The sequence below is a fragment of the Miniopterus schreibersii genome, assembly GCF_964146895.1.
Source record: "Miniopterus schreibersii genome assembly, chromosome: 1".
NCBI lineage: Eukaryota > Metazoa > Chordata > Mammalia > Chiroptera > Miniopteridae > Miniopterus > Miniopterus schreibersii.
Genome location: NC_138101.1, coordinates 2,968,617 through 2,992,577, shown reverse-complemented (window position 1 = coordinate 2,992,577; position 23,961 = coordinate 2,968,617). Strand labels below are relative to the sequence as shown.

At 57.3% G+C, this 23,961-nt stretch overlaps 2 protein-coding genes across 3 annotated transcripts in view; one reads left to right on the top strand and one right to left on the bottom strand.

The window, feature by feature from the left end:
* Positions 1–23,961, top strand: part of STK32B (serine/threonine kinase 32B) — a 616,411-nt gene that overhangs the window by 558,629 nt on the left and 33,821 nt on the right. The window lies entirely within an intron of this gene.
* The window catches only part of PPP2R2C (protein phosphatase 2 regulatory subunit Bgamma), a 69,753-nt gene that overhangs the window by 25,362 nt on the left and 20,430 nt on the right, over positions 1–23,961 (bottom strand). For both annotated transcript variants that reach the window (XM_081149275.1, XM_081149276.1), the window contains exons 2-4: positions 3,806–3,903; positions 2,819–2,984; positions 1,657–1,769 (exon numbers count right to left, since the gene is read on the bottom strand). In XM_081149275.1, coding sequence (XP_081005401.1) covers positions 1,657–1,769; positions 2,819–2,984; positions 3,806–3,903 — 377 coding nt within the window. The remainder of the gene's footprint in view (positions 1–1,656; positions 1,770–2,818; positions 2,985–3,805; positions 3,904–23,961) is intronic.

The following is a 23,961-nucleotide window of genomic DNA, read 5'->3' as shown; positions in this document are numbered from 1 at the left end:
CAGCTTTGGGGATGGAGGTGCATGGAATGGAAGGAGGCTGTGCCCCTGCAGAGCAGCCGTGTGCCAATCGGGGACACCCACATTGCACCTTTCTAGGAGCGAGGAATACATTTTGCGCGCCCGGCCCTACAATGCCGGGGTCATTTGTAGGAGCCGCCAGTGCTAGCCTACCCCATGGGGCCTCCCGCCGCGGAGGGCTGTTGTGAGGAGTCCCTCAGACAGCGCCGGATGCATGGCTCGGCTTCCCTCCTCGCCCTCAGCCTGGACCGCTCGCCCCCTCTGGACACCCAGTGAACCCTGACTCCTGCAAGATCCAGAGGCAACTGCCCCCCGAAGTGCAGCCCTCCTGGCAGGTAGGGGTGGCACACCCCCTGGACACCCCAGCACACCGCCCACATCTCTATTAGGGCTCAACACACACTGCTGGGCGTCATTCCAGTGAACTGCGAGGTCTTCAAAGGTGTAAGGACAGGCGGACAGACAGACAGTCAGGACGTCATCGGTCTCTCCCAGGCCTGGCCTGGGCGTGATGCTCAGGAAATGGTGGCTGGCACTGCCATCCCCACGTCACTGGCAAGAAGGCTGGATGCCAACATGAACCTGACTTGTCTAAGTCACGGGGTCAGGAAATGACAGAGTCAGGACTGGAACCCAGAGTGACTGTGCCGGGCGCCTCCCTGTCCGAGAGGAGGGGCAGGAAAGGCCCACGTGCCTCCCCCTTCCTCAGTTTACAGTTACGTGCCGTCCTAGGATGTGTGCGACACACAAGAAAATCTCAGATGCTGGGAGGGAAATAAAGGGGATTCCCGCGGCCATGGCTCTGCCGCAAATGCCAGGCCCATCAGGAGGTGATAACTGCGTCTTTCCCACCAGAGGAAACCCTTGTAGACTTTCCTGGGGCTGGCTGTGGGGGTGGAGCACCATCACTCCCGTGGCTCTACGTCAAAGCTAATTGGCTTCCCCGCTTGCTCGGGATTTATTTGTGTAATTTGCCTGCCGTTTAGAGGCCACGGTGTTTAAATGTTTATTTCTCCTTCTTGGGAACAACACTGATCGTTAGTTCATATTTGTGACAATCCGCTGGAGGCTTCCTGGCGAGCCAGCGAAGTCGTTTCAGAAAAAGTGAGGAAACTGAGGCACAGAGCAGGGAAATGCCCACCCCCACCCAGGACAGTGCGTGGAGTGGGGGGCGGTTTGCGAACCAAAGGCGATCTTTTAAGCTGAGCCTCCGTGACGGCTGCACGTCCCAGCTCCAGGCCTCCCTCTGCCCCTCCGCACAGGGCTCGGGATCCGCTCCGCCCAGCCCACGGTTCTCCTCCGGCTCTGCCCCTCAGCTGGGCAGCTTCGGGCGAGTTCCTGACTCTCTCTGGGCCTCAGTTTCCCTCTTTGTGTAACAAGGGGTTGCAAGACTTGCTCTCCGCCCTCAGCGGCCGCTGAGAAGCTCCGTCCGGACTTGCAGCACCTCCCCCCGTGCCCGCGAGCCCAGGAGAGGACGGTCATCCCTCCTTGGCTGGGGAGGAAACTGAGGCACAGAGCAGCCAGGATCTGAACCTGGCTGTGGCTCAAATCTCAAGGGCCCTTCGAGGCCCCAAATCCTCATCACTGAACGTAGGAAACGGACGTTCCCGCCTGCGGAACCCCGCGGCCGCGCCTCACCTGCAGCGACGTCACCGTGGACAGGTCCTTGAGCTTCCCTTCTTCGTCTTTCAGGTTATAGCCCTCAGGCCTCTTATCTCGTTCCGTGATCTTCCACAACTTGATAGTTTTATCTGTAAAAGCAGAACCGCGTGAAACAAGACCCGTGGTGAACACGATGGAACATCCACCCTCGTACCCTGGACACAGACGCGCGACCCAGAGGTTACTCGGCCACCACCTGTGCTCGGACACATGGGTGCTTCCCAATTTCTCCCATATAAATGGGCGCAGTGAACATCCCTGCGTGAGGGACGTCCCTGCATATGGGACATCTCTGCGTATGGGACGTCCCTGCGTATGGGACATCTCTGCAAATGGGCCATCCGTCTGCCTTCTCTAGCCAGTTAGCAGCCTCTACACTGATTTCCAGGAAGACTGCGCGGACGCGCTTCCCACATCTGTCAGCCCTTCACTGGGGGACAGCAGGGGGGAGCCCGTGTGATTCCTGAGCAGCGCCCTGCCGTCCGGCACACAGCACACAGCTCTCCAGCAGCCTCACTTCTCTGGACTCCCACCAAGAACATCCAAAGAGTAAGCTTGAGGAGCTGTGATGGTTAATTTTCTGTCAGTTTGGCTAAGCTACAGGTACCCAGATATTTGGTCAAATGTGTGTGAATGTCCCTGTGAAGGTCTTTTTAGATGAAGTTTAATCCACAGAGTAAAGCATTTCAGCCTCCCTAAAGTGGGTGGGCCTCCTCCAAACAGTTGAAGGCCTGGAAAGAAAACAGACTCAGCTGCTACATCGGCTCTTCCCTGGGTGTCCTGCCTGCCCTGCGGGTTTTGGACTTACCAGTTTCTACAACCACATGGGCCAAGTCCTTAAAATAAAGCTCTCTCTCTACATACAAACACACACACACACACACATGCATGCACATGCTCCAGCACACTCACACGTGCACACAGGCACACATGCACAGAGGCACACACCCATGCCCCAGCACACATGCACACACATGCACACACGCTCGGGTACTCGCACATGCACACACACACACACACACACACATACACGCACATGCTCCAGCACATGCACATGTGCACACATGCACAGAGGCACACACACATGCGCGCACACTCAGGCGCACGCACACGCACACGCACGCAGGCGCCGCCTCACCGTTGGTGGACAGCAGGGAGTGCGCGGCGTTCTGCTGCGGGAGCCATTTGATCTTGTTGATCTTCTCCTCTATCTCCAGGCTCTTGAGATAATCGAACTCGGGCTCGTGGCTCTGGAAGGTGCTGTAGACGTCGTACTCGCCCTGGCTGTGGGGCGCATTCTTACTCTGCAAGGAAACCCGGGGGCTGGGCTTCAGGGCGGCAGGTGGGTGGGAACAGGCACAGAGCCGGGCCGGGGTGGGTGAAGCCCAAGGAGGGCCCGGCGGCCGTGGCGATCGGCTGCCCCCAATGCCCGGGATCCGACCAAGGGTCACAGGAAACCTACTCTTTAAACCTCCTTGCTGTGTGGCTGTGGCCAAGCCCCAGCTCTTCCTTTGCCTATTAGCAAGGGAAACAGTAACGAGCGAGCTCATGTTTACTGAGCACCTACTATGTGCCGGACACTGAGCTAATGTGTCTCACGCCTCATCTCCTTCAATCCTCGAGGCCCCTGTGTTGGCTGCCATGGCTCTCCCCATTTTACAGGTCAGCAAGTGGAGGCTCAGGGGTGACTGGACCTGCCAAGGCCACGTGTCCACTAAGTGTAACTCCCTCCGATGGGGTCCGTCTGATGCAGAGGCAGAGGCTGAGGCTCTGACCACGACGGTCGCTGGGGCAAGGGCCCAGGGCCAAGCAAAAGCGCCAACCCCGCCTGACGGGCTGGCCCACAGCTGCAGAAGAGCCCTCCGCCCTCCCAGCGGTGGCCAGACAGTGCCAGCTCACCCAGGCTCGGGGCAGCAGGGGCTCTGCCTGTCCTGTTTCTCTGGGGTCCAGGACACAGTGAGCAATCAACAAGCACCTACTGAGTGGACCCGGAGGACTCCCTGCCCCCAGCGCACGCTCTCCATGCAGCTCTGGGATCCCGCTGGGAAGGAGGCCAGTTTCCCCAGGGGGGACAGCAGGGGGCACCCTGCAGGATAAAGCCCCCACCCTCCAGGGCCCGCCATACCTCTGGTTCCCGCTGGAAGATGACGACCCGGCCACCCTTGTCGCCTGTGGCCAGCAGCTCTCCCGTGTGGTTGAACTCCACAGTAGAGATGATATCGGCTGGGGGAGGGGACAGACAGGAAGGCAGGGCTCATCAGGACCCGGTACTGTGCCGGTCAACAGAACCTTCCACCTCACACCCCTTCCCCCCAGAGCAGGGCCACCATCAGGCAGTAGGAGCCCGAGGGGTGGGGAGCACTGACAAGGGGCCAACTGCCCCGCACCCTGGCTGCAGGACAGAGATGGGTTCTTGGGGGGCTTCACTCTCCTGCCTCCTGCCTCCTTCCAGGGCAATTTGAGGGTTTCCTCCTGTGCCAACCAGGTGACAGGGATGCAAATCTGACACTCATCAGCCCAACTCTTCAAGCCAGTGAGACCAACTATACCCCTCCCTGCCCCCCACTCCCCATGGAGGGGACCCCCTGTGACCTTCACAGTCCTGCTGGGGAATCTATAGTCCCAGGAATCTCTAATGTGACTTTAACACAATGGACCTACTTTCAAACAAACCAGAGATCTGACCATGCCTCCCCGGGGCCTCAGGTGGGGCACATAGCTGGCCCACCTCCTGCTCTGCTCTCCTTACATCTGCCAGGGTGACGGTTCACCTGAGTCATGGGGTGTCTCTGCCCAGAACTCTGCACTGGTCCCCAAACCGAATCCTGGCCCTGATCCCTCCCAACCCCCCTCCTCTGTGGCCGTCCCCACTCTCAGATGATGGCAGCTCCATCCTTCTGCTGGCTCGGCCCAAGGCTTGGAGTCACCCCAACACCCTCTCCCTCTCATCCTACTGGCCCTTCCCTGCCTCTCCCACATGGGTGACCGAGGCAGCCTCCTAGGCTCTCCTGGCTCCCTCCCTGCCCGGCTGCGGACTAGCCTCTACACCAGAGTCTACAGCGAGAGGGAGCCGGCTCCAAAGCTCCAGGGGCTCCCTTTCCTACCTCAGAGTAAAGCAAAGCTGTTTGCGGCCCCAGGGCGGCCCAAAGCTGTTTGCGACCTGAGGTCCCCAGAGACAGACCACATCAGGAGCCCAAATCTCCCCCCTCTCCTGCACCTGTCCACAGAACCCAGCACTGCTGACCACCGGGTGCCAAGTCACCTGCCCCCACCCAACTCGGCTGGGCCCCGTGATTTGCTTGGGACTGGGGCACACGAGCAGACAGGCCACAGACCTGGGCCTTGGCCGCTGCCGGGAGAAGGACCTACCCAGCCCAGCCCCTGGGCCCCAGGGAAAGGATGGGGTCTTGGGTGTGACAGACCCCAGCCAAGCCACCCCAAGCAAGCCCAGACCAGCAGAATCAGCAGGTGCACGATTAAAACCTTCAGTGTCCAGCGCCAGGGAGCTCTGTGATGTTAACCCAGTGAAAGGCAACGGACCCCTTCTCCCAGCCCCCCCTTCCCCTCCCCACTCCCCACCGGTCCACCCGGCTCTGGGCTCCTTGCTTTTCTCAAAAGCACTGGCTACCTTTTGTCTCCAGAGCTGCTCTCTTAGCCTCGAAGTGCTTTTCCCGCTTTTATTCAATAAACGCATTTTCCATTCCAATCGGTGGCTGCCCCACCCCCACTGCCCCTGAGCCACAGGTAAATGCCAGCTTAGCCCGGAAAGAAAAGAGGGGGGAGGTGTTTCGGAAGCAGATGGGCGCGACGTGTCCATCTACCTCGAGAAAAGCACATCCCATTAAACTTAAGAACAAGACAAGACAAGGGGGGCAGCTCTTTGGGGAGTGCTCTGGAGTGTGCGACTGGGAATGGCCAGGCCCTGCTGCTGACACTGCCCTGGGGGGGGGGACACAGCCTGTCCCGGCCCAGAGACAAGGAGAGCCTGGTGCCAGAGCCGCGGCCCGGCGTGCTGGGGGTCCCAGGCGCGGCACTGGTGCTTGCTATTTCCTATCATCACCCCCTAAGGGGGAAAGCGCAGGATATAAAATTATATATAAAACGTTTTTAATTATATAGACCAGTGATCACAGCCACGTCAAATAGCAAACAAACCGGGCAGAGAGAAAAAAACCTGGAAGGGACTTTTCCCCCATGTTAGCAGAAAAGGCTTTGAGGTGACTGAAATTGAATCTTTTCCCTTCCCTTTCTGCTTTTCTGTCTTCTAGGTTTTCTGTAGTGAATGTATATTTTAATAGCTCTGCTGAGGTAGAATGGGTGTGCAAAAAATGCATGCATTGAATGTATATGGTTTGATGACTTTGGGCATATGCATAATTTATATTATTTTTATGATGGAGAAATAACAGTGCTATTAAATTAGAGTGGCAGTGTAACCATCGGCACCCAGAGCCAGCGTGGTCCATAAATGCTGGGCGGTTACCACAGTAACAGACACTGAACGTCCGCAGGCAATTTGCAATGTATACCTCAGTTTCAGACTCCTGCCTCCTCTGACTCTCCAGCCACCGAGGGAGATGGGACTGAGATTTCTACTGGCAGCTGGGGAGATGGAGTCCCTGCCTGGCGACAGCCCCCTGAGCTGTTCTAGAGCCAGTCAGAAGTCCTGGTGGGATCTGGGCTCCAGCACCTCAGCTGCGCGGCCGTGGGTTGGTCACGCCACGTCCACGAGACTCAGTTTTGCCATCTGTAGCATGGGTACAGTTGCATCTGCCCAGGATTAGAAGCTCCCGTGAGATGATAGAGGCGAGAGGGTTTGGGAAGAAGACCCCTCTGAGTTGTTTGTTACACAGCAGCGCTGGCTGAGACAAGGGGATGTGGGCACAGACACATCACAGCGCCTTCAACACATACATGGCCGTCCCGTCCAGCTCTGCCGTGTATGTTATTACCGCTTGTTAGAGGTGGGGAAGGCATTTAAAAAGACTTTCCTGATCAGAGAAAGCTCAAGCTGTGGACCAGTTTTGCAGTGGGATGCGCACTCCCCTCCCCCAACACACATGTGCCTCATCTACGCTGCACTGACCACAGTGCCGCCCTTCAGGGGTCACCCAGGCTGTTCTGACCACTCCCCAGGTCTCAGCTCAAGTGTCGCTCCTCCAGGGAAGCCGCCAAGTCCTCCACGCCAACAGCTACTTCCTTTTTTTGTATCCCAGAGTCACATGCTAGGCCTGTGACAGGCCTGGGGATGGGGACAGTGTGAGGCAGCAAGGGGACAGAGGCTCCAACCCCAGGTTCAGCAGAGGTGCCCTAAGGAGGGGGCAGAACAGCAGAGGGAGTGAGTCCCGAGAGCCAGGACTGTGTGGGGCCCCGAGAACCTGCTCCGGGACTTGGGGACGCCTGGGACCAGAACAGGTCAGAGGAACAGCTGACCCCCGGGTCCTCCTGTGCACTGTGCAGTGTGTACTCCACTGGTTTCTAGTATGTTCACTGTGTTATGCAACCATCCCCACTAATTCTGCATGTTCCCACCACCCCGACGAGAAACCCTGGGCCTCAGCAGTCACTCCCACGCCTCCCGGCACCGCGGACGTGCCTCTCCCGGACGCTCGTGTTAACTGGAGCCACGCCACTGTGGCCTCTCACTCTGCCTCACGTTTGCAAGGTTCGCCAGGTCGTAGGGTAGCCATTATCAACCCTTTTCACAGCTGAGTAATATTCCACTGGGATCACGATGCATTTAAAGATGGGCCCCATTCCCTTCCAGAAGAATCCCAGTCCCCTGAAGAGGGCCTGGGGCAGAGGGGAGCCTAGAAAACCCAGTCCCCCGAAGAGGGCCTGGGGGGGAGCCTAGGAATGGCCCCTGACCCTGACCACGGTTCGCACACCTCTGCCAGCTGAGGGGGCAGCCAGAGCCAGAGAAAGTGGGGACCAGCGCTGCCCCCTCGGTGGGTGCCCCACAAGGCCCAGGGCTGTGGCTGCCAGCTCCCCCTGCCAGGCCAGACAGCCCCCGCTGAGTAGCTGTTGGCCTGGCCGGCACAGAGGCAGATGGGCCTGGGGACGGGGCTGAGCAGCTGAGGGTTTGCCTGTGGTGACCAGGACCCAGCCAGGCCGCGGGGTTTGAATCTAGGCCAGGTCGGGTTGTGCTCACAGCAGCGGTGACACCCCAGATCGGGCTCCAGCACAGCCCTCCAGGGGCCGCCCCTCAATCAGACCCCTGGGCCCTCAAGGTGGTCAGGTGGCCGAGGCCAGCAGCTACAGGGTCAAGGTGACGGGGACCGAGAAGCCCACCTGCTCCCCGCTGCTCCCTTGCCACACAGTCTCCTGAAGCTCCCACCACACAGTCCCCTGGCTTCCCTCCTGCAGACGGGGGCTCCCAGGGTCCCGTCCAGACCCTTGGATCAGAGTCGATGGGCCCGGAACCTGCAATTGACAAGGCCCCCCGGGGTGTGCTGAGGTCTGACAGCCACTGGTGAAGCACTGACCACGCTGGGACGGGAGACCCCACTTTCACGGCTGCCCGATTCTCAGCAACTTACAGACACTCTCTGAGCCTGCTCTGATCTCTGAAATGGGTCTAACGCTGTCCTTTCAGGGTGGTCACGATTTCATGACACAACAAATACCAAATGCCTGGCAATGGAAAACTGCTCAAAAACTGTCAGCTGCAGTAGGTACTAGGTTATTATGATAATGCATCCAAACCAGATCCTAGAACTCTCTGGATATGAGAGGAAGGGGGGAGGTAAGAATTAATAAATGAGACAAAGGCAGAGAGAGGGTTTGAGATGTGGGGAATTTGCCATTAGGGTCCCGGCTTTGCATCCTACCCTCTCCGGGCTGTCATTTCACCTCTCTGAGCCTCAGTTTCCCCATCTGTGTGATGGGGACAAGAACTGCCCATGCTGGAGGGCTCTGCAAACGGTACTGTGCTGTCCCTTGTCAGGATGAGGGGCCGCTGTGTGGAGGAGGGTGGGGGCCTGGGGCTGATCCAGACCGACGGCCGGCGTCCGGGCAGCTGGCCTGGGCTGGCTCGGTCCTCCCCGCGCTGGCTCCCGCAGGCACATCCCCGGCGCAGGACACAGCCGGCTCCTCACACCCCAGCCGGCAGGCGGGCGAGTGGGGCCAACTGGCCTGCTGACAGGACACCTTTCAGGCCTCATCACATCAGTGTGTCCATCAGACCCCTTGCCAAGCCTGTGTCTGTTCTCGGTGTGGAGGGAGATGGGCTCGGGCACTGAGCTGGGTGCTGAGGTCATGGTTGGCAAAGCTGGCCAAGCCGCTGTCAGCCTCGCCTGCCCCCGCCCGGCCTGGGCACGCACCTCCATGGAGAGTCCCAGGGCGCCCCCCGCCTGGTGCCCTGCGCCCCGACCACTCAACCCCTCCTCCCACCCAGGATCCCTGCTCCCTGAGGCAGGACAGTTAGAAGCGAGGGAAGCTCCTTGACACGTGGAATAAGGGAAACTGAGACAAAATCATTAAGGCCAAACAATCTGAGCAATTTCCAGCCAGCTGATAAACCACAAGGTTTTATCTTCCCCAACGAAGGACACTTAGGAGCAAACGGTTACACATTCCAGACCGTCCCGGGGGCAGACCCGCCTTGGTCCCTGTTCCTCTTCAATGACATTCTTGATGATGTTCTTGAAAAATGAAACTCACCAACCAGAAAATAATCCCTGACCCCTCTATTTTGATGAATCAACATCCTGAAGGACACACCTGAAAAGCTAATGAATATCCTGTTAGGACTCTAGCCTGAGACCTCCCCTAGGATTCCAGCTGGCGGAAGAAAAATAAAAAGCTTCAAGACGCCCGGCCGGTATGCTCAGTGGCTGCGCGCTGACCCATGAACCAAGAGGTCGCTGGTCTGATTCCCGCTCAGGGCGCGTGCCCAGGTGGCAGGCTCGATCCCCAGCAGGGCTGTGCAGCGGGCAGCCGATCGCTGATTCTCGCTCATCATTGATGCTTCTATCTCTCTCTGCCCCTCCCTTCCTCCCTCTGAAATCAATTAAAAAAAAAAAAAAAGCCTCAAGACCGAGGAGCCACTGCGGCCTCTCACCAGAGCCCAGGCCTCGTATCTCTGCTGTTTTTCTCCTAAACGCTACGTGACCCCACGAGACTTGCAACCAGAGGAGCAGCCAGCAGCAGCAGCTCGACCCGGGCTAACCCCCGGAGCCTGTCTCCGAGGCCCCCTTTCCCTGACTTTCTCTCCCCTGTTGCTTCTCCTACCTTAAGCCCTTCCTTGGTTTTACTGTCTCCAGCTTTAATAAACATACCCTCACAATCACCCCGCAGGAAGTCAAGCACCCACACACTGCGGCGGGCCTTAGGCGGACCCCCGGGCCCAGACCCCGCCGGTAACGCTCTCCCTCCTCCCGTCCCAGCAGACACGCTGCGCCTCCACACGCGGCCCGGAGCGAACCAGACACGGAGACCCCGCCCTCAGGAGGCCCCAGCCTCCTGGGGGAGTCAGGGGTATAAACAAGAACCGAGTGGCGCGGCCAGTGGAGGGAGACACGGTAACTGAGGGCCCAGCCAGGGGTCAGGGATGGCTTCCAGGAGGAGGGGGCAATGCGGGTGGGAAGGGGCACACGTGTGCAGGGCTGGAGCCCCCATCCCAGGGCGGATGGCGGCCGAGCGGAGGAAGCGGATGGGGCCTCAAACGCCACCCCTCGGGGAGGCCCTGAGCAAACCCCTGAGAAAGACCCGCTCGGTCAAGGAAATGCAGGCATCCCCTTGCTCTCTGACTAACTCACACCTTCTAGGACCAGCTGGTAAACCAGGAGGCGGAGGAGCCGTGAACCAAGGCAGGAGTCACTCGGGCTAATTAGAACCGCAGAGCAGTCAGAGAACTTCAATTACCGCTCTCGGCGGGAAGGCGGCCGCATCTCCCACAGCTGGGGGGGCTGCGGGAACCGCCCACCGTGCGGGGCAGTAAAGGGAGGCGTCACTTACAGGGGCAGGTGGCTCCTCCGCAGGGACAGACCCTCGGGGGAGCCGGAGACGGGCTGGCTTGAAGCCGAGAATGGTAAGAACAACCCCTGTCTTCTTCGGCTCCCCCGAGTTTCATTTGATGCAAAAAAAATAGATAGAAACAAAATCGCACTTAAGTCCCAACCCTGATTCCAGCTGTGTGGCCACTACGAGAAACGTGGGCTGAGTGAGGCTGCGGAGGGGCCGGCTCCCTGGAAGCCATCGCTGACCCCTCTCCGAGCTCGGACCCGATGCCTCGGAGCGATCCTTTAGTCCTGGGGTCAAACACACAACCACCTCTCACCCAGGGGGCTCCACTCTGCCATTCCACCCGGGGGGGGGGAGTCAGGGGGCCCGGCTCCCTCCTGGACCACCACCACCTCGCTGTCCAGCCTCGGCTCTGGTGCTCGGCCACTCAGGACCTCAGTTCGGTTATCTGTAAAGTGGGCAGCGGTGGCTGGACCGGGCAACCAGAAATTCTGCAACGTGCCCAGGGACCGGAGTTGCCATGTAAAAGCCAGGACGCAATCATTCTTCATGTAAGTATATCCCAAACATGATACGGGACATACGTACCCTATAAAAAATTTGTTTTCTGAAATCAGATTTATTTGGGGCAAACTGTCCATTTGTTTGCTAAACCTGGTGACCCTGTCGGGGACACAACCTATTCTAGATCCACGAAGCAGTGGTGCCAACAGGGTGGGCGAGGGGAGGCGAGGGGAGGGACGGGCCTCCCGTAAGAATCCCTCCAGCTCAGTCCCCTCCGCCTGAGAATGACCAAGTCAGGAAAAGCAGATCCCAGGATTTCTGAGGGGCCCCTGCAGCTCTTGGGGCTCAGCTAACCGTACATTCGTCTCATTCCACAGCTGAGGAAACCAAGCAAGACGGGTTGAAGGAATTCCCCGAGGTCACGGAGCCCCCGAGAGGAGAGGTCGGGCCCACAGCCCTGCTTCCCTCCCCACCTTGTGTCCAGCAAGCTCTGGACGCTGGCCCTCAGCGGACCCTCCAGGGAGGTTCGCTGAAAAAACGAACGACACAGATGGGGGGGGGGGTGGAGGGATAAACGGACGCCACAGCGAGGACAGGAGCCTCTTCCGACTCAGAGGCAGAGGGAGAATTCCCAGTTTAAAGGCGGGAAGGGATCCCAAGGGCAGCCCCACGCCAGCAGTAACGCAGACGCACTCGTACCGCTTATGGCGTCCCGGGCTCATCAGCAAGTCCCCGGCCCCCGGGGCGGTTAGCGGGGCCGGGCAGGGCCCCTGACACCGGGGAGGGCCTGGGCCTGGGGAGCAGCTCCCCTGGAATCCAGATGCCGACGTGCCAACATCAAGGAAACCTCGGTTGCAAGCCCCGATTAGCGCCATCCTGATGGCCAGACAGAAGGACGGGCACATGGAGCGGGCGTGAACACGCGCGGCCACGGAGCCGGCATCGCCTTGGCGCCCCGAGAACCCCTAGGGCGGGCTGCTGTGGTCCAGCCCCACTGGGTGACAGGGATTCAGGGCGCCCTCTGCTTTGTATCTGGGCAGGAGTCTCCTTTCCCCTCAGTCTAGCTATCATCCTTCGCTCAGTAACACGGGGCGTGTGATACGCACGTAAACGGTCACGATGAGGACACTGAGCCCTGCTTAGTGCTGGCGGAGCCCAGCCCTTCCAGAGCGCACTATGTGTTACCCCGTGGCGATTTATTTATTTTTAAATATATTCTTTTTATATATATATATTTTCTATTGATTTCAGAGAGAGGGAGGGAGAGAGAAAGAAACATCGATGATGAGAGAGTCATTGATCGGCTGCCTCCTGCACGCCCCCTGCTGGGAATCGAGTCTGCAACCCGGGCATGTGCCCTGACTGGGCATCGAACCGACACCCTGGTTCATAGGTTGACGCTCAACCTCTGAGCCACGCTGGCCGGGCACCATATTTATTTTTTTAATTTTTAATTTTTTTTATATTTTATTATTATTATTATTTAAATATATATTGATTTCAGAGAGAGGAAAGAAGAGAGAGAGAGAGAGAAACATCAATGATGAGAGAGTCATTGATCGAGCCCGCAACCCGGGCAAGTGCCCTCACCGGGAATCGAACCCCGATCGCCTGGATCCTAGGTCAACGCTCAACCGCTGAGCCACGCCCAGCCGGGCAATTTTTTTTAATATTTTAAATGTGTCTTTTATTGATTTCAGAGAAAGGAAGAGAGAGGGAGAGAGAGAGAAACATCAATGCTGAGAGAGAATCATGGATGGGCTGCCTCCTGCCTGCACAGCCCTGCTGGGGACGGAGCCTGCAACCCAGGCATGCGCCCTGACCGGGAATCGCACCGCGATGTCCTGGTTCAACCGCTGAGCCACGCCGGCCGGGCACCGTGTTTATTGTTGAACAATCTAAGACGTCCTTCCCTTTCTGCTGTCTTTCGGTTGCCTCCCTCTGTGAGTCTGACAGATTTGTTTATCAAATTCGCTCACGTCCAGCCCTGGCCGAAGTGACCCAACCCCAGCCCACGTGGGCCAGCGTCTCCCGTTACACTGAGAAAGGACGCTGAGGATTTGCCTGTCATAACCCATTACTATCGTCTGCATTTCATACCTGAGAAAGATAAAACCGTCTCGTCTTCCTCACTTCTTCATTCTTACTGTCAAAACCTCACGTCCCACTGCGGTGGGGTGAAAGGTGGCCCTGCAAAAGGTGTGTCCACCCTCCAATCCCCAGAACCTGTAAGCGTGACCTTATTTGTGAAGAGGGTCTTTGCAGGTGTAGTAAAGTGAAGGACCTTGAGAGGAGAGCAGCCTAGATTATCCAAGTGAACCCTAAACCCAGTGACGAGCGTCCTTAGAAGGGACGCACTGCGGAGGAGGCAACGTGACAAGGAAGGCGGACACTGGACTGACACGGCCACAGGCCAAGGAACGCGGGCAGCCCTGAGAAGCTGGAAGGAGCGAGGACGGCTTCTTTCCGAGCGACCCGGAGGGAACACAGCCCTCCCTCGGGCCTCTGGCTGCAGAACTGTAAAAACCAACCAAACAAAACACTCCTGTTGTTTTAAGCCACTGAGTTTGAGGAAATACAATATGGCAGCCCCAGAAAACCAGCACACTCACTAATCAGAAACGAGCATCGCCCGGCCGGCGTGGCGCAGCGGCTGAGCGTCGACCTAGGATCCAGGAGATCGGGGTTCAATTCCCGGTCAGGGTACATGCCCAGGTTGCGGGCTCGATCCCCAGTCGGGGGCGTGCAGGAGGCAGCCGATCAATGACTCTCCCATCATTGATGTTTCTCTCTCTCTCTCTCCTTTCCTCTCTCTGAAATCAATAAAGATATATTTTTTTAAAAAAAGAAAAGAAATGAGCATTGATGATGGTCTACCTGGCCAACAAGGACCCAGCAAAAACAGGACACGGAGAGTCTGGGACAATGGACTTAATGATTTCATGAGCATTTATTACTGGAAACCCAGCATTTTGAAGTCATTGTCTTAGACAATGAACTGAAAAGTCCTTAAACTATTTTAAACTATTCAAAAGTGGGTAAAAATACATTGAAAGAATATAAAGCAAAGTCACCATTCAGAGCCACGATGCCCTGTACAGTGTCCACCCGCCACATGTGGCCCCGGGGCCCCTGAAATGGGGCTAGTCCAAACCGAGATGGGCTGCAAGCATACAACACACACCAGATTTAAAAGATTCAGTGCGAAAAACAGAATGTGAAATATCTCAATAATTTCTATACTGATTATATGCGTGCCCACCTCCCCCACCCTCGGGACGCACCCACAGGGAGGGCATGCCCTGACCTGGAGAGGAGGCCAAGGCCCAGCAATGTTAAGACACTCACTCGGGGTCACACAGCTGCCAGGCAGCAAAGCCAGAATCCAAACCCAGGCCTGTCTGACTGCAAACTCCGTGCTCCCGGCACCAACTCGAGCTGCTCCCAAGGTCACTCCTGTCTTCTCTAGATCCTGCATCTCGGGGCCAAGCCTGGGCCCAGCATGTCTCTCGGCTGGGGCACCGATCGTCCCTCCGGCCCGCGCGCCAGGCAGACACTGCGCTGCGGCTGGCTCTCCCCTCTGCCACCACAGGCTGCGCAGGGGACTCAGCAGAGCACCAGCCTCCCGAAGGGAAGTCACCGCGGGAGTCACCGTTAGGACGGAGGGACCTCAGGGACGGTCGACCCAGAGACGGCTTCCAGAATGGCCCCTTCATTCTTCAAACAAGCCTGCCCTGTGCTCCCGCCACGTGCCAGGCCCTGTGCCCAGCTCCAGGGAGTGACGTGTGAACAGACAGGCCGAGCAGGAAGACTGAGAGGCACGCGCCCGCCTGGCGCTGTCCCCGCGGCCTTCACTCGGGAAAACCAGGCACCGTCCCTCCGACAGGTGAGAGAACCAGCACCTGGGGCTCCGGTCTCGCCTCCCTTTCGGCAGCCTGTGGCCCCCACGGCAGAACCCACAGGAGAATCCACAGCCACTTGGCCTGACGGGTGGCCGGGCTCCCTACAGACAGAACTGCAGCCCCAGGGCCAGATCCAGCCCAAGATCAAGAATGTTTTCTGCCTTTTTATTTTATTTTTAATATGTTTTTATTGATTTCAGAGAGAGGAAGGGAAAGGGAGAGGGAGAGAGAACCATCAGTGATGAGAGAGTCATTGATCAGCTGCCTCCTGCACGCCCCCCACTGGGGGTCGAACCCGAAACCCGGGCATGTGCCCCTACCGAGAGCAGAACCGCGATCTCCTGGCTGACGGGTCGACGCTCAGTCACCGAGCCACAGCTGCCAGGCAGTTTCTGCCTTTTTAACGGGCTGTGAAACAAACAGCTAACGACGACCACAAAGCAAAGGAAAATATGCAACAGGCACTGTATGTGGCCAGCAAAGTCTAAGATACGGACTCTCTGGCCCTGGCCCGTGTGCTCAGTGGTTAGAGCATCACCCACTCACTAGAAGGTCCCGGGTTGGATTCGGGCCGAGCGCAGGTACCTCGGGTGCAGGCTCGACCCCCGGCCCCTGTTGGGGAGCCAGCGGGAGGCAGCCAGTCGATGTGTCTCTCACATGGATGTCTCTCTCTCTCTCTCTCTCCCTCACCCCCCATCCCTCCCTTCCACTCTCTCAAAAAAAAAAAAAAAAAATCAATGGAAAAAATACCCTTGGGTCAGGATTAACAAAAATAAAAATACAGGCTATCTGGCTGTTCCCAGAAAACGTGTCACTGCTCCCACCTAACACCTCACTTTGCAGAAGAAGAAACGACTCAGACAGTTTGGGGCTGGGCCAGGTCTCTCCCCCATCCTCATGAGGCCTTCAGCCTGTGTGTCTCCGTGTGTCTGTCTTTTTCTCATAAAGACACCGACTGGATTCAGGGCCCACCCAGCCCAGTGTGCCCTCCTCTTAAGTTAAGCAATTACGTGAGCAAAGGCCCGATTTCCAATAAGGTCATGTCCTGAGGTTCTGGGTGGGCATGAATTTGGGGGACACCGTTCAACCCACTCCTGACTGGAGCCCCCGATTCCTCCTGCCCATAATGCCGCCTCCTCTGGGGCACTGTGTTATCACCAGGTGGGCAAGACTTCCCAAGGACAGGTTGGGCCGACGCGCAGGCTGGCACGCAGCCGTGACAAATGGCTTGCTTCTTGCCAAGCCCCACTGCCAATGTCTCCTTCACAAGCACGAAGCCCCGGTGAGGAGGGTGAGGGGAAGCTCATTCCCCGTGCGTGGATCCAGAGCACGCCACCTGCCACCAGCCGAGCAGCCGCCAGGCCCTCACGGCCACACCCGGGGTTCGGAGCCGCCACTCGATGTCCCCTCCCAGGGATCCGTGTACTTTTTCTGCAAAGTGTCAGCCACGGCCCTGCCTGCGGGCCCCAGGGGCAGCCCCCCGCTGCTTCCCTGCACCCACTCCTCACTCCCGCCCGCTAAGGGAACGGAGGCGGCTGAGAACCTACGATTTCCCAGGACTCGGTCACCTGTGACTGGGTCCCTGTGCTCTCAGCCTACCACGGGGCACGCTGAAGGGAGTGCTGGGGCCTGGGGCCCAGTAGATGGTGTTAACCGAGTATAAACAGTCTCTCTCACATCCATGTTTCTCTCTCTCTCTCTCCCTCCCACTCTCTTGGAAAAGCAATGGAAAAAATATCCTCGGGCGGGGATTAATAAAAAAAACAAACACCAGCCAGAGCGGCTCGGGTCTGACGACGCGGTTCTGAGTCTGAGTCACACACTGCGGAGCAGCCGCCGCTCGGTCCCGCTTCTGGTTCTGTAACAAGCAGCTCTGACAGGGATGAAAAGCTGAATTTATCACCTGTCTCATACTGTGTAACCAGCTCCTTGAAGCTTCACTGTGCACTCAAACCATGGACGTCGATTCTTGATCGAGCGGAGTGCAGTCAGGGGATAAACAAACACCCAGTCGTGTCCAAGAAGAAAGGGTCTGAGCGCTGGGGAGCCCCTGAGAAGTGGGGTGCGGATGGGGGCCAGCCAGGCCCCACAGCACCCGAGGAGGCCTGAGGGCCCGCTCTGGAGCTGGCCTGCTCCTCCGGGCCAGGCGCACTGAGGACACTGAGGCCCCCAGAGGCCACCTGCCTCGCCCGAGGTCACACGCCAGGTCTGCAGGGGCCTCTCCCAACCTGAATGCACCAGTTTCATCATCTTAGGAGCCTCCCAGGGCTCAACCCGGTCACATCACCTCGTGTCTGGACTAAGATCGAACTTCGGGACAGGAACTTCTGCTTAAGATGTGGCCATGTGAATCCATTTCTGTTTCCATGGTGAGCTGCCCTGTCCCAGCACCAAAATCAGCGAGAGTCGCCACAACTATGTCCTGATGTGCAGGCGTGGTGCTTCCCGGCTGCCAGCCGCACCGTCCCACCTGACCCCTCAAACCCTGCAAGGTCCCCGAGGATCATCCAGGTTCCCCAGGAGGAAGCAGAGGCCCAGAGAGGTGAAGGAAGTTGCCTGAGGCCACCCAGCCCACACCGGCAGCCCAGCCACCAAGTCCCCACTTCCTCCGCCTGCCTCTGCTGCAGCATATCGGTGAGAGGCCAAAGGGGTCACAGGTGCGGGCAGACAGAGGACAGCGCCACCCTCAGGGTGCTGGTGAGAACTGGCTCTCAGAGTCTTGGTGAGAGGAGAGGCCCAAAGCCAGTTCTGCTCGCTGGACACTCAGAACCTGGACCCACCCAGCAGGGAGCAACAATAGTGGTCCCTAGCCAGTACTTCTTTGTTGTGTTCATTTGGAAAATTCAGACCAGTTTTGTAATCTATTCATTGCTTATTTCACCAAATTACAGCTCTGCAGACATCACTGTTCTTAGTGAGAATCGAGAAGAGGGAGATAGTTACAACCCCAGGCACTGTGCCACCTGCCAGACTTTGAGAAGCTCGACCTTAAGGGAACCCACTCACGGGGGATGGTGCCTGTGGAGATTCTAGACCACGGGTATAGTTCTGTTTTCAAACCCAGGACCAGCATAAGCTAGTAAAGGGGCAGAGAGAGAAGGAGGGGGCTCTGAAAGGCACTAGTGATGTGCCCAAAGGGTTAACAGCTGGCTGGGGTGTGGGTGCGGCGGCCCTGAACTGTAGCATCTGCCAATATCTATGGTGTAAATACTCCTACGAGGGCCTGTTTCAACCTACCAACAACCTAATGACCGGCCACAAAACTAGACCTTTGGCAGAGCTGGTATGAGCCGCCCAGACGCCACTGGTTGAGCCACCTGCCCAGATAAAGCACGGCAGGGCGCAGGGGGCGCACAGAGAGGAGGGCTGGGGCTGAGACAGGGCCCGAGCCTTGCAGCCCCAGTGGTCAGGCCACTACCCCTGGTCCTGCTGTGGACCCGCCCACCCCAGTCTGTGCCCCTGGGGCTTGAGAGCAAAGCCTGCGTGGGTGGGTTGCCTCCAGGACTTCTTTCACTCAAGGCATTCTGTACGATTGAAATTTTCATCCGGTTAGTGGCAACTATTTTCTCTTGCCTATTCTTTACCTGTTCCTTTCCTGGTGTTTTTAGGGTAACATGCTGGTTCTTACTGACTGTTATTCTTTATAGATTATTACTATTATCTTTGCATGAGGAGCGTTCTTCCTGAGCCATTAATTTATACAAGATTCATGTGCAGGACAGTCCAAAGCGTAAGACAGTTCTTAGGACACAGCGGTGAGTGAGGGTCAGTTCTGTTGGCCTTTACTTGACATTTTTGTGGGCAAAGGTCAGAGGCTACAAGCCTGCACCCCACACGGAGCTCCTTCCTCCACCCTGCCTCCCCAGGAGACTGTTCCTTAAAAATACGGGTTGTCCCTGTGAGACTATGCTCAGCCCAGACTGTACAAAGCAAAACTTTGTATAAAACTAGGTCTCAGAGATGACTGAATGAATAAAATGTGTATGCAATGGAATATTACACAGCCATAAAAAAGAAGACAGTCCCGCCATTCGCGACAACATGGATGGACCTAGAGGGCATTATGCTAAGTGAAATAAGCTAGACACAGAGAGACAAATACTGTATTATCTCACTTCCATGTGGAATCTAAACAAACAAAAAGAACCAAGCTCACAGATACAGAGAACAGACTGGCGGTCACCAGAGGCGGGAGATGAGGTGGGTGAAATGGGTGAAGGGGTCAGAAGAGACAAAGTTCCAGTTATAAAATAAATAAGTCCTGGGATGTGATGTACTGCATGGAAACTGTAGTTAACACTGTGTTGCGTGTCTGAAAGTAGCGAGGAGAGTAGATCTTAAAAATTCTCATCAAAGAAAGAAAACTTTGTAACAATGTGAGGTTATAGATGTTAACTAGACCTGCTGTGATCACAATAAATACAAATAGTGACTCTTTACTGTGTGCACCTGAAACTGATACAATGTTATATCCATTAGACCGCCACGAAAACCAACAGGTCGCTCAGGGAAGGCTCCCACACCAGCCGACGCGGCCTCCGGGCTGCTGCACGGGGACCGGGGGGTGTCCCGTCCAGGCGACCGCCCGGTGCGCACTCCCTCCTGCTCCCCGCTGCGCCTGCGCCCTGCAGCCTGGGCATTGTCGCCCTCGGAGCCTCCTGCCCCCACTTCCGACCCCTACTGAACTTCCCCGCCACGTAGGAAGGGGGGTGGCATCTGCATTTCCACTTGTTCCACTTGTCGCTTCCAGATGATTCCCAAAGGGGGAAAGGGAAACACTGTCTTTGCTTTTTAAATGGGAGTTCCCGGAGCCAGGCTCTGAATGTGGTCATTCTGGCTCCACATCCACGATGTGTCCCCTGCCCCTCCATGGCCCATCCCCGTAGGCCGGGAGCAGCGCACGTGCTCTGCAAAGGGCTGCAGAGTACATGCCGGAGGCTCCGCAGGCCACACTGTCAGGGCTCAGCCCCACCGCCGGAGCCCGGACCAGCCGCAGACGATCCCCGAACGGCAGCTGCCCTCCACCCAGCTCGTCCACAGCAACGGGAGGCATCGGGTTTCAGCCCACGGGCCACAGTTTACCAACCCCCGGCACAGACCGTAAAGCTGAGGTCAAACAGGGGTCGCAAATGCCCAAGCTGTCTTTGGGCGACTCGGCCCACAGCTGTGCTTTGGCCCCAATGATATTTTAAAACGTCTCGGTGAACATTTAAAAATGGAAAATTTGACATACAAACCCGAAATCCTGATTTATTTTCAGGAACTGTAAGAGCCGGCCACGCTGGAGGCCCACGAAGCTCTGCTCGCCCGCACGCCCCAGTCCCCACCACCCTCTGACGCCTGGGCGGAACGGCACTTTGCCGCGCCTGGCGTCACACTGCACTGCGTCTTCCTTACACATTTTGGCCTTTGCTCACTGACACGACCTGCCTGGCTCCTCTGGGCATCCAAGTTTACGGTCACAAAGTGAAGGACAAGTGTCTGGTTCCACTTCCCCAAAAAAGCCAGTCAAGTGCTGGGAGTGGCTGTGAAGATCCACAACTGGAATTACTCAGGAGTAAGTTACCCCCTGGTGACAGCCACCCCTTCCTCCTGCTTGGAACCAACCGGGGGGCCAAGGCTGAGGCCTGGAGAGGCCTCGGGGGCCATCTGGCACAGCCCCTTCCTTTTCAAGTCGGGAAACTGGGGCCCAGAGAGGAGGGTGACTAGACCGAGCCAGAGGAAGCTGGGAATAGCTCCCGTCAACGTGCCCTTGCCCAGGACGCTGTCACTCACATATCCGCTAGGACCCCGGTCTTCAAAACTGAACTCAACCTAGACAAAGGGGCAAAGCAGAAGGAGTCGCGTCTCCCGCCATCTGTCTGCTGTGTTCACTGAAATGCACTTGAAAAACTCATGAATATTCCCAGGGACTCAGGCCCACAGCAGCGCCACTGTGCCGCGCTCAGCTGTCTGCAGAAGCGCCGGGTGGCACCATTCGAGCTGCGTGAGAGCATCTCCGCCCCCAATGCCATCGCCACCTCCTCTGTCTGCTCTCTCATACCTTGTCTCATCTGACCCTCGCGACCACCCTGTGCACAGACACCCTGCCTTCCGGCCTGCGTGGGTGACTGCCGTCTCCTTTCTCTGTGAGTTTTCTCACCATGAACTATGGACCCTTGCAAGGGAGGGCAGAGGAATATTTTATGAGCTAGTTTTCCTCTCAGTCTTCTGGACCAGTCTCCACACAGTGCTGCAGCTTTCCTAGGTTTTCCGGGAGGCCCATCAGGGCGCACGTCATGGGTCTGCGCCAGAGCTGCCATAACCCTCTCCTTCCTGCCCCTCTTCATCCCAGGCCGCTGGACTAACGGTCCCCAATCGCAGCCCAGGACAGCAGCCTCCAGCCCGCATGTAACAGCACTGCCGGCCACGGACAGTCCGTTCTGCTGAGACCACGGCCTCTGCAAAGCAAATCACGTCACAGGTGACTCGTAACCAGAGAATGATACAGTGTAACATGGGAGCCAGGTTGGCCTGTCCTGGTTTGTTAATGTTCTGTGCCAGCCACAGGAGCCGCTGAACACAAAATATACCAACAGCTGGACACAGCAAGCGGCCAGGGAGCACGGCCGGGGGCGCCTGTGCTCCTCTTCCCACAGCTCAGCCGGAAGGGTCGGTGGGCGAGTCTCTCTCCCGCACACGGGACTTGTCTCCCTCTGGACTTTGCTCCCTCCCTTACGGCCCCTTCCCACAAACGACCTTCACCTTTGTTTTTCTAAGATAAAATTGTATAATTTCTGGAACATTTCTTTATTAGGAATGTAACTTGTTTTTTTAAAGCAGCGCTACATTGTTACAGCATCGTTACCATTTTTGTTAGTGTTTCAGTTCGAGGCGGCATTAGGTTTTGGGAGGCCTGCCCGCCTCAGCCTGTCCTGCAGCCCGATGCGGTTAACACGCAGCTCGGCGGATGAAACCTCTCGGGGGTGCATAGGCCCCCTTCCCGCGGAGACGCCCGCGCTTATCTTTACAGTTCTGGGTGTGTGTGTGATTTGCTGGTTTTCCATTTACGGTAGAGAGCCAGTTGGTGGTTTTTTTTTAATTTTATTTATATTTCTCTTGATTTTTAGAGAAAGAAGAAGGGGGGGGGAGAAAGGGGGAGAGAGAAACATCGACGTGGGAGCTATGCATCAATCAGCCGCCTCCTGCACGCCGCTAGAGCCCTGACCGGGCGTGTGCCCTGACCGGGATTGAACAGGCACCCTCTGGGTGCACGGGATGACACCCAACCAACTGAGCCACACCAGCCAGGGCAAGAGACAACTTCTAAAGAAAAATACTTCGTGAATACTAACACGAGGGTATACAGGTAGTTCCTGACCCAGGACGGTGCAGGGGGTAGAGACCAGACACAGCATGGGCCCCGAGCAAACACAGCCCGTGGTGAGATGGACCGAAGGGCCTGGAACACGCAGGGCGGACGGCACTGGGACCAGCGTCCCTCCTGGGGGCGCGGCAGGAACTCAGGGCCTGGGGTTTGTTACTCCTGTTGCCGACCTATTTCTAGAAGAGGCAACAAAGAAGCAAAGAGGATCCTCCGCTGCGGAAACAGACATTCGCAAGGGCAGCAACGGCAGTTCAAATACACTTGCTTTCCATTAACCCTGCGTAAGCGCTGGTCTGCTGGAATCAGCAGAAATGACTAATTACTCTAGTCCGAAGCCCCCAAAAGATAAAGAATTAGATTTATTACAAGTGCGGGGATGTGCCGCGTGTGGGGACGGCTTGTTCTGCGGCCTGTGACGTGCGCTGATTTATGGCACTCCGTCCACGCAGGGCTGCTGTCCCGGCCTCGACTGCTCGCAGCGACACGCGGATCCAAAAGAAAATTAGAAATCTAACTTTAGCTTGGTTCAAAATAGCTTGTTTCCATCCCAGAAGAGCAGAGATGGGAAGGATCTTTCCTCCCATTTTTTTCCTAAATTAGGGAGACGTGGTCTGGGCCCGCGGGTGCTTCTGGTTACAGCCTCTCACAGCCTGGCCCGGGGACCAGTCCTCTCCCCTCCCGGTTAAGTGGGAAAGCCTCCCCCTCTGCCTGCGCCCCGCCTGGTCCGCTCTCCCATCCAGGTTGGAAAGAACGCCCTAAATTAAAAATCGGACTCCATCACGTTCCAGCTTAAATACCTCTGCTGGACGCTGGACCTCCCAGATCAAGCCCCGGTGCCCCGGGACGCTTGTCGGGGTCCTTACTAACCGAATCCGCACTTCTGCCCACCTCAGCCCGCTGGAGCCCAAACCACACCTTGCTGCGCGCACAGTGTGCTATTCCGATCCTCTGGGAGCCAACGCCTCCGCCCAGCGGCCCATCGCCTTCACTTCGCTGCGTGGAAAACTCTGGCTAATCTCCTAAGACCAGTTCAAGGGACGTCGCCCCTCCCTTCCCCTCCCCCATCACGACAGGGAGGCCTCCCAGCCCCGTCTCTCCCAGGACTTGTCAGAATGGCACTCCAGCTGTCTCTCCCTCCACAGCTCCTTCCCCAGAGCATGGCCAAGGGGACCCCAGCCATCTCCAGGTCCCCAGGGCGTAGCGCAGGGTCAACAAACACTGGAAAGCAAACTGTGCTGGGTGGGCAGACAGACGGACCAGTGAGCACGGGCTCCACGGATTCATGTTCTGGGAAGGCCCAGAGGAGGGCATCTGTCCACCTTTAGAGCTTCGAGCCTGCACAACCAGGCCCGTCCCACTGAGCCCAAGCCGGAGTCCCCATCCCACGACCAGGAACAGGAGAAACCAAAGTCTTGTCAGATCCCGTCCCCCTGGGCCAAGAATTTGCAGGGTGGGTGCGAGAGGACAGGTCAGCAGCTCCCTCGGGGAGGCCAGGCCCAGGCACACGGCCCTGCAGAGAACGCGGGGCGTCCAGCAGCGGGGAAG